At 35.8% G+C, this 12,225-nt stretch overlaps 2 protein-coding genes and 1 long non-coding RNA gene across 4 annotated transcripts in view; 2 read left to right on the top strand and 1 right to left on the bottom strand.

Annotated features, from left to right (window-relative positions):
* Positions 1 to 307: 307 nt before the first annotated feature.
* On the top strand, positions 308 to 3,176 carry LOC103134886 (C-C motif chemokine 20-like). 2 transcript variants are annotated; one of them, XM_007547371.2, is made up of 5 exons: positions 308 to 429; positions 2,242 to 2,358; positions 2,456 to 2,570; positions 2,652 to 2,765; positions 2,861 to 3,176. In XM_007547371.2, exons 2-4 carry the CDS (start codon positions 2,298 to 2,300, stop codon positions 2,758 to 2,760), a joined length of 285 nt encoding a protein of 94 aa, XP_007547433.1. In that variant the 5' UTR covers positions 308 to 429; positions 2,242 to 2,297; the 3' UTR covers positions 2,761 to 2,765; positions 2,861 to 3,176. The 2 variants fall into 2 exon arrangements, with proteins under 2 accessions (XP_007547433.1, XP_016524640.1); XM_016669154.1 differs by lacking the exon at positions 308 to 429 and having other exon boundaries at positions 2,223 to 2,358.
* Positions 3,177 to 4,519: 1,343 nt separating this feature from the next.
* LOC103134885 (C-C motif chemokine 20-like) lies at positions 4,520 to 5,993 on the top strand. The gene is made up of 3 exons (XM_007547370.2): positions 4,520 to 4,836; positions 5,454 to 5,571; positions 5,664 to 5,993. Exons 1-3 carry the CDS (start codon positions 4,776 to 4,778, stop codon positions 5,770 to 5,772), a joined length of 288 nt encoding a protein of 95 aa, XP_007547432.1. The 5' UTR covers positions 4,520 to 4,775; the 3' UTR covers positions 5,773 to 5,993.
* A 4,634-nt stretch (positions 5,994 to 10,627) lies between these two features.
* LOC107835748 (uncharacterized) overlaps positions 10,628 to 12,225 on the bottom strand; it is a 4,364-nt gene continuing 2,766 nt past the window's right edge. Inside the window, exon 2 of the long non-coding RNA XR_001661564.1 lies at positions 10,628 to 11,033. This is a non-coding gene — a long non-coding RNA (uncharacterized LOC107835748). The remainder of the gene's footprint in view (positions 11,034 to 12,225) is intronic.

Raw genomic sequence — 12,225 nt, 5'->3', positions numbered from 1 at the left:
ATTTTTCATGTTAGTTAAAACATGAAAAATGTTTTAACTAACATTTAAGTTAGTTAAAACTAACTTAGTGTTTCTGTCATTAAACACTAAAACTAATCAGTTTTAGTGTTTAATGACAGAAAACAACAAAATTAGAGGCAGATCATTTCATGTCTGCATCCCTCTCACACCCTTTTGAAAAGTTGCATCACTGCTGGCAGAATATCTGGTCGTGTCGGGAAAGTGCCTCTCCCGTCGATCAACTGTCTCCCCACTCCCAGATGATAATCTGCACGGATGCACGCCCAACCTTGTGTAAAAACGCTTAAAACAAGCCACTGTCACAAAGAACTGGAGAGGTGCCAGTTGTTTAGCCAACAGGAGAAATCCCCGACCGCACAGTCAACAACAAATGAAAAGAATGTGGGGAAATTTTCTGCGAAGATAATGGTGAGAACGAGATCGATCTTTTGCAACACTTCCTGATAAAAGCTCTGATAACTGCCGCTTTTCCAATGGCTCCAAGCATACAATGAACTCAGTATGCGTTCCCTATCAATCACAGCCAGGATACAATCCAGGTTTCATTTCCTCTTAAGTAAATTAGAAGAATCCTCTTTTTGCGTTGTGCGCATGCGGAAGCAAACTTGACTGAGTTTCACCAACTGAAATTGAAAACGTAACATTTTTTTAGGATCATTATAAATGTAATTTAAGACCTTTATTCGTATTTCCACAGAAATGTACAAAATTCGTCCAACCAACTGATGACAAATTTGCACTTATCCATAACAGACGCACCAAAGATACTTAGCTAGCTACCCAGCTAGCTAGGGCATTAGCAGCTAGTTAGCGGTAGCATCAACCCCAGTAGCAGAACTCTTTTTCTTCTTCTTTGCCGCCACCTCTAGACTGGAAGGTGGATCTGGAGGAAAATAATAAAAATAGATTTGACTAAATAATCCAGTTGCACGAAGGTGACGGTGTATTAAGGCGCTTTAGGGTCATTGTAGATCGAAAAAGAGGAGACGTAAATTTCCGCCAAATTTTGAGATTAATCTCAGCAATTTTCCAGAAAAAAAGTTGAAATTTATGAACTAAGTTGCAAATTCAGAAAAATTCCAGAAGTTGAAAAATGTAAAGTTTTTTCTCAACAATTTCTGAGATTAATCTAAAAGTTTGAGTTTTTATATTTGCAAAGTTAAAATTTTAGTTGTATGTACATTTTTCATGTTTTTGCTATAAAATTTCTGAGCTTAATCTCAACATTTCTCAGTTTTTTGTTTTTTTTTTCACTTTTAGAGCTCAGAAATGTCAACATTTTTTCTGGCAGATTTCTGAGTTTAATCACAAGAGTTTTGAGTTTTTTGGCAGATATCTACTCCTCCTTCTTTGCCTTTATAATAAAATAACCAGTTGTATATTCTGACTGGTTCATGCTCAAAGAGCCCCAATAATGTGAACGTTCACTCTTCAAAAAACATCTTACTTAATTTTACCAAGTTTACAAAATGCATACACCAAAATCTGCACTTGAAAAATCACTGAATATTTGGTTATAAAATTGAACTAATGTGCAAAACATGTTTGATATACGAGCCTTTTAGAAGATTAGCATCATTTTTGAAAGGCAGGAAAGGTATTATTTTCTTTTATGAATGTTTTAAAACTCAAACATTGCGCTAGAAAACCAAGTTGCAATTTTCCTTTTTTTGTGGTTAAGGGTTGCAGAAAATCACCTCAAGGGCCACAAATGGCCCCTGAGCCACAGTTTGGAAACCCTTAGAGTGCATGAGAACAAACCAATAAATACAGAAAATGTGAAAAGAGGAGTATTTTATTCTGTTTTCACATCATATACTAAAAGGATTTATGCTTTTTTAGCAAAAATGGATGATTTATATGCATTTTTAAAAATATTCTTGGGAATAATTTCTACTTCTACTTATTCTACATGCATGATTCCTTCAGGAATTTCCTTCATGTATCTCAGTTACATGCACATTATTTACAAGTTTGTTTAATTTTATAGCTTCTCATGTCTTCATCTAAATCAGCAGCTACTACACGGTTGAGCAGATCGCTGCATGTTATCTGAGCTACATGTAAAAACCTCTGTTAGGGGATTTTTTTAAAAACGTGTCTGAGCTTGTCCCAATCTGTTGCCAAAAGTCCACACTTACAGTCAATGAGGACTGTTTAAACTTTCACTTTCTCTTGCACCTGTATAAATTCACCTGCAGCTCACTCGTCTTGTCACAGCAGCAGCAACTTTCTCCTGAAGAAACTCTCCAAAGAAGAGAAAACGCTCCAGAAAAATGGCCTCCAAAGTTGCAGCTCTGCTCTTCCTGGGTCTCATCTGCTTCCATGTTGCAACAGGTAAGAGAAAAATTCAAATTTTCTGAAATCTGCCTGCATTTTCTAATTGAAAAGCATTAATCACATGAATTTTTTGCTACTTTTTGTGTTCCTGCAGCCCAGATTGTGATGGATTGCTGCTTGAGCGTCAGCGAAAAACGTCTGATTCCTAAAAACATTGTGAGCTACAAGCTTCAGGTTGCCGGCTCGGGTTGTGACATCAGTGCCACTGTGTGAGTGTCTGCTCAGATTTACCAGTTATTTTCTTAGAGTTCTGCTGGATTTTAATGATGTTTTTCCATCTGGTTTTGCAGGTTTTTGAATAAGAAAGGCATGAAGCTGTGTGTCGTTCCCCCTGAGGGAAACCAGTGGGTGCAAAACCTCATCAGGACTTTGGAGAAGAGGAGACAGTCTGCAAACTAGAACAGGTAGAACAACTTATCCCTCTGTTTTGTTTGTTTTTTTTGATTTATTGAAGTTATTTGAAATGCATTTCCTCACTTTCTGCTCTCTTTGGTTACAGAACGTGGAGAAAAGACGGAAAAACTGCTGAAAAGATCAAACTTGTAAAGTTACTCACAAGTTGTTTTGGTTCTGCACAAGTTTATTTTAATTTATGGTGTCAGACTTCTGTTTCCTCTTTTTGTTGTTTTCTTTCTGTTGAATTTCTCTGACATGTACAGAAACAGAAACAATTGCCTTAACTTGCCTGAACTGCATGGCTGAAGCAGGAACTGGCTCAGTTTATCACTGTACTGTATGCTGCAGGATGGTTTGTTGACAAAATGTGATTATTTTATTGTACAGAGTTTAAATAAACTGTTTTATATCATTTTGTACATTTTGGTTGGTGTGATGTTTTTACAAGTCTTGACTTCCTCTATACAACTTCTGATTCCTTAATATAAATGAAATGAGAAAGTAAATAAATGAAAAACAAAAAAAATCAAATGAAATTCTTAAACAACAGTACAATACAGTGGAAATGAATAATGTTTGATTTAAAAGAAAACTAAAACTTAAAAAAATGAAAAATTACAATTTCAGCAGAGAATATTACAAAACAGCTTGAATAAATAATGCAATAAAAAAAATATATATATAATAAAATTAGTGATATCAAAGGAAAATAAATAATTCAAAATATGTCTTTCTATAATTTCCTTTTAAAACAACAATATCAAAGATTTTTAATACATAAATAAAATTAAAAGAAAAAGAGTACTAAATAAAAATAATAAAAAAAGAACAAAAGCACTTTAAAATAAAATAAAATGGGACATTAAAAATCCTCTACAAACAACAATAATATAAAAGGCTGAATTTAACAACCTATTCTTGAACGAACAAATTAATAAATAAATAAAGTAAAACCAGAAACTTTCAAAAATAAAATAATACAATAAAGTTCCAGCAACTAAGGAAAATAAATCAATAATAAATCAAAGACAAAAAAGAAAACAGGAAACAGCCAAACTAAAGTAACTCCTTTCAAAACAAGTATCAAAATGGAAAAAGAGCCGCTGATTACAAAACACTTCATTTGATTTATAATCAGATTTGATTTAAAAAAGAAAAAAATACATATTTAATATCAAGCTGTACTTTTGAATTAGTTTTATTCAGGAACTGAAATTATCTCCAGTTGTGGTTAAAAGCAAATATTAAAGTTTCGATCTATGCAGAACCAAAAGCAGATTCTGTAGAAAGACTTTGACCCAAAAGATAAACGCTCAGTTCAGAGATTAATTTCTGACTTTAATCTGATTGAATTATGAGAAGTAATCCAAACAAACCATAAATGTATCATGCTGCTATTCCAGCAAACTCTGTACTTGGTCATTCTCTGAATATCTGATTTAGATTAGATGGGTGACGTCTTTCCCATGTTACAAGTGAAAGAATGGAACTTTTTCATTGATATTAAGGAATTATTTACTTACAACAAGCTCCAATATATTGATGAAAAGTTACTTGAAAGTTAGTTTTGTTTTATTATAAGTATAATAAGATGTTTTCACGAGAAGCTAGACCAAAAATTATTGGAAAGATTTTGTTCTTTTTGCAGTGCAGCTTGCAAAGTTGCTCTTAAACCAACAAATCCCATCAACTAAATTTACTATTTTCAATTACAATTAGCTTAAATTTCCAACAAAAATGCAATGTTTACATTTATTTGGTGCCTTGTCCATTTTACTCGCACGTTTTCCTCCTGTTGAGAGCCGGGAACCATGCAAAAACCAAACTTTAGGGAATTTTTGGCACTGAACCATGGAAGACTAAACACAATGCCTGCAGACATGTGTGTTGCCACCTGTCCCCACTTCCAGTCAGCGAGGGATTGCTGAAAGTTTCACTATCTGTCCACACCTGTATAAAAGCACCTGCAGCTCCAGATCCTGAACATTCGCTCTGATCCAACCGGAAAGCACAGAAAAATGGCCACCAAAGCTGCAGCTCTGATTTTACTGGGACTCGTCTGCGTTGAGTTTGCTACAGGTAAGAGGAAGAAAGATTTTTATGTTTTTATTGTTCAAACTGGTGCTGAGTTTTTGCAGTTCAATAATGATACAAATGTTGCATAGGTGGTTGACTTTTTTTATTTTTCTGTGTAAAATTATTATTTTCCTATAATTTAAAATGCTGACAAAGTTTTCTTTTTTTTCATCACAGTAGAAAAAACAGCAATCCAGATTTTTTTTTTTTTTTTTACTAATAAGCCAAATTTGCGGCAACCAGATCAGCTTTTATTTACTGAATTTGGCATTCGGCTTCTAAGCAGCACAAAATCTGGAGCAAACTTCCAGAAAACTGCAAATCAGCTGAAACACTGAGTTCCTCTAAATCAAGGCTAAAAACGCAGCTGTTTGGAGTTGCTTTTGAACCATAATAAATGAAAAATTGACCAATATTTGATGTTTTTGGTGATGCCAATCGTCAAAATGTAATGTTTGTTGCTGTTTTGTCAATTGGTGACTTTTGTGTTTTTAAGATGTAAAGCACTTTTGAACTGCCTTGTTGCTGAAGGGTCACTCTGTTGGCGTGATTTTAGCTTTCTTTTTAATTTTGGGGGTATTTTTGAGTCGTTCTGACAGCCTTGCTTCATGTTTCTGCAGCTCAGATTGCGGTGGATTGCTGCCTCAGAGTGGAGAGTGAAAAGCGTCTGAACCCCAGAAACCTGGTGAGCTACAGCGTCCAGAGAGCCGGGAAGGGCTGCGACATCAGCGCCACTGTGTGAGTGTTGATTTAACTAATCAGGCCAGAAAAAGGAACATTTAGACTCCTAGTTCATCTCTTAATCTGCCTTCTTTCTTTCTTTTTTACAGATTTGTCAACCGGAGAAACATGAAGCTGTGTGTGGTTCCTGCTGAGGGGAATCCAGGAGTGCAGAAACTCATCGACTTTTTGGAGAAGAAAAGGAGAAATCATCACTAAAAAATGTAAAAACATCAAGATACTAAAGCTGTGTTTTTTTAAATTCATCCTTGATGCATCGCCTCACAGATACTCTTTGGTTTATCAGTCCATATATTTTATGTCTTATTTTATATTAAAACTTTGTTTTACAGCTAAAGCTAATAGTTAAAGTTTTTATGATTTTGTAATAAAAAAGAAAAAGAAGTTTCATGAATATGTTGAATAAACATTTGATTCTATTTTGTCTGTTTTAAATCTTAACTTGTCAGAACAGCTGCAAACATCACTGAATTCAAAACAGACATAAAATTAATGCATAAAACAAAACGATATTGAAATAAAAAAAAAACAGAAAAATATAGACATTAAAAGAAGTATTTTTAAAGGTAAAAAAAAAGTTTGAAATTAAAATACACAAATAACTGAATGAACAAAATATTGTCATGAACTAATTAATAAAATAAACCTGGGACAGAATCACTTCCAGAACATAACTTTATACATTTATTTTTATTTTATGTTTTTGTTGGGTAAATGGATCAATCAATGCATAAATGGAAACATGAATCTAATAATAAAATAAATAAAAATAAAAGGTCTATGTTGCCTTGTGATGAACTCAAACTGCTGTAGACGATGGATGGAATAAATAACATAAATATACAAGTACAAACTAATTAAAATACACTAAAAAACAGATGTTCAGTTAATTTAGTTAATTGGAGGCAAAGCAGATAAAATTTGTCCGCCTGCTTCTGTGTTGAACTATAATCGGTTTGGATCAGGCTGCAGATTGAACTACAGATCAAACTACAGATCAGGCTGCAGATCGAACTACAGATCAGGCTGCAGATCAGGCTGCAGATCAGGCTGCAGATCACGCCTCATTTCCATCCCCACATAAACAGAAAATCAGTCCCTTTGTATTTGCAGTTTGGGATTTTCTGCATGAACACATTCCTGTAAATGTTTGGATTCCTCTGGGTCTTTCCTTTATGTAAAACACTTAAACATTAAAACAGACACAAAGAGGCATGAAGAACCCGATAAAGAGCTTCACTGCTGAAAATGCTCAGGAAGTTTGTAAGACATTTAGGCGTCGATTAATCAGTTCTACATCACCCAGCTCTACATCACCCAGCTCTACAGCACCCAGCTCTACATCACCCAGTTCTACATCACCCAGTTCTACATCACCCAGCTCTACATCACCCAGTTCTACAGCACCCAGCTCTACATCACCCAGCTCTACATCACCCAGTTCTACATCACCCAGTTCTACATCACTCAGCTCTACATCACCCAGTTCTACAGCACCCAGTTCTACATCACCCAGCTCTACATCACCCAGCTCTACATCACCCAGTTCTACATCACCCAGCTCTACATCACCCAGCTCTACAGTCCTTCCACCGGCTCCCTGTAGCTCAGAGAACAGATTTTAAATCACTTCTACTAGTTTATAAATCACTGAACGGCTTAAAGACCTGCTGTTGTCATAGCAACCTTCCAGACCTCTCTGGTCTTCTGGTTCTGCTCTGCATCCAAAACCAGAACCAAACATAGAGAAGCAGCATTCAGCTTCTAAGAACCACAAATCTGGAACAAACTTCCAGAAAACTGCAAAACAGCCGAAACACGGAGTGCCTTAAAATCCAGACTAAGAACCCAGCTGCTTACAGTTACTTTTGAAACATTATAAATGAAACATTTTGACGCGTAATCATGTGACTGATTGATTTATTCCTATATTTCCAGAAACTCTTTCTTCACTACGTTTCCTCACCATGACTGGATTCTGCAGCTTTGTGTATTTTTCTTCTCTTATTTCCTCCGGCAGACTGTTGGCTCTTATCAGCTCTTAGCATTATTCCAAGCATTTCTGGGAACATGCACCCATTTCCTGGAAACAGGAAGGCCTTGTGAGATTCTCTGGCCCCTTTAAAAGCTGTCACTCAGTTTGACCTATGGGCCAAAGACCGGCGGGTCTTCACAGGGTCCTGCAGAGTTTCCCACATTGCAGGACTTTGTTGCCCTTCAATCAGCCAAATCTTAACGCTGAACATGAATTTACAACCTTTCAAATCGAGAACAAATCACGTGCAGCTGCGGTCTGACAGTGGGCCTCAGTCTCAGCCAAACCCGAAATGAATTCACATTCATTCAAAGTGAAACTGGTGGGACTGTGGGACTGGTTGCCAGTAAGTCTTAAATCTGCTTCCAGTGAAAGTTGTTTTGGTCAGATGGAAGAAATGCAGGGCATTTTCTAAAAATGATGAACTGAATCTGTCAGAGTTTTATGTGCCAGAGTGGAAACCAGAGTGAAGCTCTGCAGAGTTGATGCTGAAGATGAGGATGCTGGATCTGGTGGTTTACTATGTGGAGGGTTCTGAAACAAACACATCTCTTTACCCGATTCCAAATAAGTCCTGCAGTAATAAACGTCATGTCTGGGTCTTTTGTCCCAATCTCAGTCAAGTCTTAAGTCTCTAATAATCATGATGAATCGGTTATTAAAATAATCGTCAACTAATTAGAAATTAGTTAATCATTAACTGGAGTAAAGAGATTTTTAAAAAGGCCATTAAGTGAAATAAACTCAGAGCAGAAATGAAGCCAAAACTGTAAATATATTTATGCATTAAGATGAACAGAAACCTTCACTGTCTGTAAATATGTTCTACCCAGAACTCCCAAAGTGGCAGTTTTAGCTTCACCTGGTTCAAATTTTATGAAACAATTTCACATTAATCTTTTGCTGTCCAATTATTAATTCGTTAATGAAATATAATCAACCAATCAGCTCTACACTGATTTGAAAAACTGAGCTTTTCACGTTAGAAGAATTTATTTAGCTGCAGATGAATCCTTTGCTATCAATTGTTCACTAAAGGAATTATATGTTTAAGCAATAAAATGTTTATTTTTTATTCAAAATGGAGCTGAATTTAGTCTTTATTTGCATCTCAACGTATTTCTAATGTTGAATCACAACGGCTGAAGTGGTGGAATTAAAAATCTGCCGAATTGTTTTTATCTGATTATTAATCATCAGAATAAACGAAAGAAAAATCTTAATACTCCAGGTGGTGCTGAAGATGAGGATGCTCCAGGTGGTGCTGAAGATGAGGATGCTGGAGGTGGTGCTGAAGATGAGGATGCTCCAGGTGGTGCTGAAGATGAGGATGCTGGAGGTGGTGCTGAAGATGAGGAGTCTGGAGATGGTGCTGAAGATGAGGATGCTGGAGGTGGTGCTGAAGATGAGGATGCTGCAGGTGGTGCTGAAGACGAGGATGCTGCAGGTGATGCTGCAGGTGGTGCTAAAGATGAGGATGCTGCAGGTGGTGCTGAAGATGAGGATGCTGCAGGTGGTGCTGAAGATGAGGATGCTGCAGGTGGTGCTGAAGATGAGGATGCTGCAGGTGGTGATGTTTCTTTTACGCTTTTATTGTCCAAATATGTTCAAAATAAAGTAATAAACTAAAGTAACCGGAGTAACCATAAATAAAACTGGGACTTCAAAACTGGAGCGGTGGCAATCTACACTCAGAGCATTAAAACATTTCTCTGACTTTCTGGGATTACTTGTCAGTTCTTTTGGTACATTAATCTGGTTTGACCTTAACTAAAATTGAGCGATAATTAGAATCGGTTTGGAGGAATCTGGGTAGACTGAATGAAAACCTCAGCGTCTGAATGGCTGGTCTGGACGGAAACAGGAGCAATTTTTACTGCTGAATCAGGACTTTAAGCTGACATGTCTAAACAGAACAGATTCGGGTTGAACTGGGATTTATACGGGTTTGTTCTACTTCAGTGAATATCTGTAGCCACATCGTTCTGCTCCTCCGCCACCCCCGGTTTTCACCCTGAGGGTTTTTTCCACTAGTCATACCAACTTCCAGGCCTGCCAGGCTGCATTTTAATATTTTATTGTTTTAGACGCAGGAAGTTGATCTAGTTGTCGATGTCAGGGAATTTGGATTCATTTTGGCTACACGTTTTCAGTCTTGTGTCCGAAATTTCCGGTTATGTCTTGTTGTCCGACTTAATGCACTTGTGTTTTCTGTACTAGCTTCAGCTTGGACCAAAAGTTTAAATTTAACAAAGTTAATGCATCTCCTGACAGTCGGTAAAGAGCAACTTGATTTCTAAGGATATTTAATGTAAGTTTTGGTGGAATAATTGTGTAAAGTGGTAGTAAAAATCTGAAATTGACAAATATTTTTATTAACTGGAATAAATAAAAACTATAATTAACGGGGGAAAATATAACTGCAACTATATCGTGTTTCTAAAACTAAAACATACTGAAATTATAGATACAAGATTCTTTGTCTTTGTGTTTTTAAATCTATTAGCCTTTTGAACTGAGAATAGATTTACTTTTTTCCAAACATAAGACGTTTACACCAGCTGTCGGCAAATTATGCTAACCTGCAAAATGGCGACAGCAAAAGTTGTGAGAAAACTCCATAATTAGTTTGTTCAAGAATAACAGCAAATAATTGAAAATGTTATTCATTACCCAATCAAATTCAATGAAAAAACTACAACTACAACTAATAAATTATAAAAACTAAAGATCTAAGTAGAAATAAGTAAAAACTAGCAAAAACACTTTAAAAACTAATTAAATTACAAAAGCAATAAATTAGAATGGAAACCTAAAATTATTACCCTGGTGCTACTGCATGTCAGACCAGCTGGTTCTCTGGTAAACTGCTTAACTTGAGGCTTTGGAATTGATTTTGTTTTCGAGTGATATCTAGAACTGAAAGTCCCTCAAAAGTTCACATAAAGGAGGTCATGAAACTGCAGAGAAAGTTCATCTTCCTTAAATATGTGCACAACTTGACCTTAGTCTATTGAGGCGTGTAAATGCGTAATATTGTATTGACATTCATCTCATATAATCCTCAGCTTCAAACAAATAAATGATTAAAAGGATCATGTTTGCACAGCACTTACTGCTGACATAATCACTGTATTATAAAGCCATCAAAAAGATAAGAACTGCACCTTCCAGTTAGTCCAACCAAACAAAAGGGACATTTACCACTGGTTCCCTTTACAATCTAGTTTTTTAAAGGCAGCACTTCTGGTTCTTCAGCTTTATCCTAGTTTACCGTCAATGCTTCAGCCGGGAGTTTCCCAGCTGCTGAATGCAGGCGGCAGAAAGACATCCAAGCATCGATTTACAAGAAAAAGAAAGCTTGAATGCGTCTTCAGTCCACAGGGCGTGACGTCGCTGCAGGATCTGGTTCATGAATGAAGATCTGTGAGAAGAAATCAAGAGGTTTCATATCAGCAAACAGATTCCAGCTCGCGTTCAGTAAGCAAAACTTGTTTGCAGACATCCAAGCTTTCGGTATCAGTTTGTGTCATCCTCTGTGAGGTCAAACTGTGCAAAAAATAAAATAAACAAATCAGTGCAAGGAAGTACAGTAAGGAGGGGTTGTAGTGTGAGGGATTTAGCTAAGTTAAATGGTGAAAAAGCTTAGGGGCACTGCAACATGATTAAAGTAATTTTGCAGTAGAAACAAATTTTGTCTAGTTTCTGGTGCAAATATCTTGAAATAAGACAAAACTAACATACAAGTGACTTTTCAGCAAAATATGTGAGCTTGTTTTAAGTTAATAAATCATTAATATTAACTTTAAATAGTACTGGTTTCAGATTTTTCCACTTATAACACTGGAAACATTTACATAATCTGCTAATGAGCAAGTATTTTTTCATCAGTATTAAGGAATTACTGACTTAAACTCCTATATGTTGTAAAGCTACTTGCATGTTGTTACTCTTGAAATAAAAACACTAAGATGTTTGCACTAGAAACTAGACCAAAAAGTAAGATTTTCTTTTGTTTTGCACATTCAGAAAAAAGTGTTGATAATATTTCTGTGTCGAAATCTTAAACGATACCAACTGTTACCACCAGATGTGCAGTTGAAAAATCTGTTAGGTTTTGCGATGTAAAAAATAATATTTTAAAACTTTTCTTCCACCTCCAATGTGAAATAAATCCTGCAAATGTCACTTGTTCAAAGGAAAAATCTGAAACAAATAAAAATGCAATGATCTGTTTTGTGCAAGTGTGAATAGCCTTTTGGTTCAATTTAAGTATTCAGTCTATTTATTTTGTTCTTGCTTAGAATGTAAAAATGTAAAGCAACTTTAATTTAAGCATAAATGTGCAACCAGGAAGTAATGGTTTACCCAGAGGCATTTTCCTGGACTTTTCTCACAGGAGACATGGACCTTAAAATTCCCTTTGGGATCAATAAATATTTTTGAATTTGAATTTGCTTGACTGATACTTCAGGTTTCAACAGAGAGAGAATAAAAACTTTTAATTTGCTGCTAAAGCATTATGCCACTGGTCACATTTGAAAAAAAGAAAGTTCAGACGCTCTAAATCTGTTTTATGGTGGCGGTGAAAAGAATAACACGCTGCTGACTTAAAG

Source organism: Poecilia formosa, unplaced genomic scaffold, assembly GCF_000485575.1.
Source record: "Poecilia formosa unplaced genomic scaffold, Poecilia_formosa-5.1.2 Scaffold20, whole genome shotgun sequence".
Taxonomy (NCBI): Eukaryota; Metazoa; Chordata; class Actinopteri; order Cyprinodontiformes; family Poeciliidae; genus Poecilia; species Poecilia formosa.
This window is presented reverse-complemented; position numbering and strand designations above follow the sequence as displayed.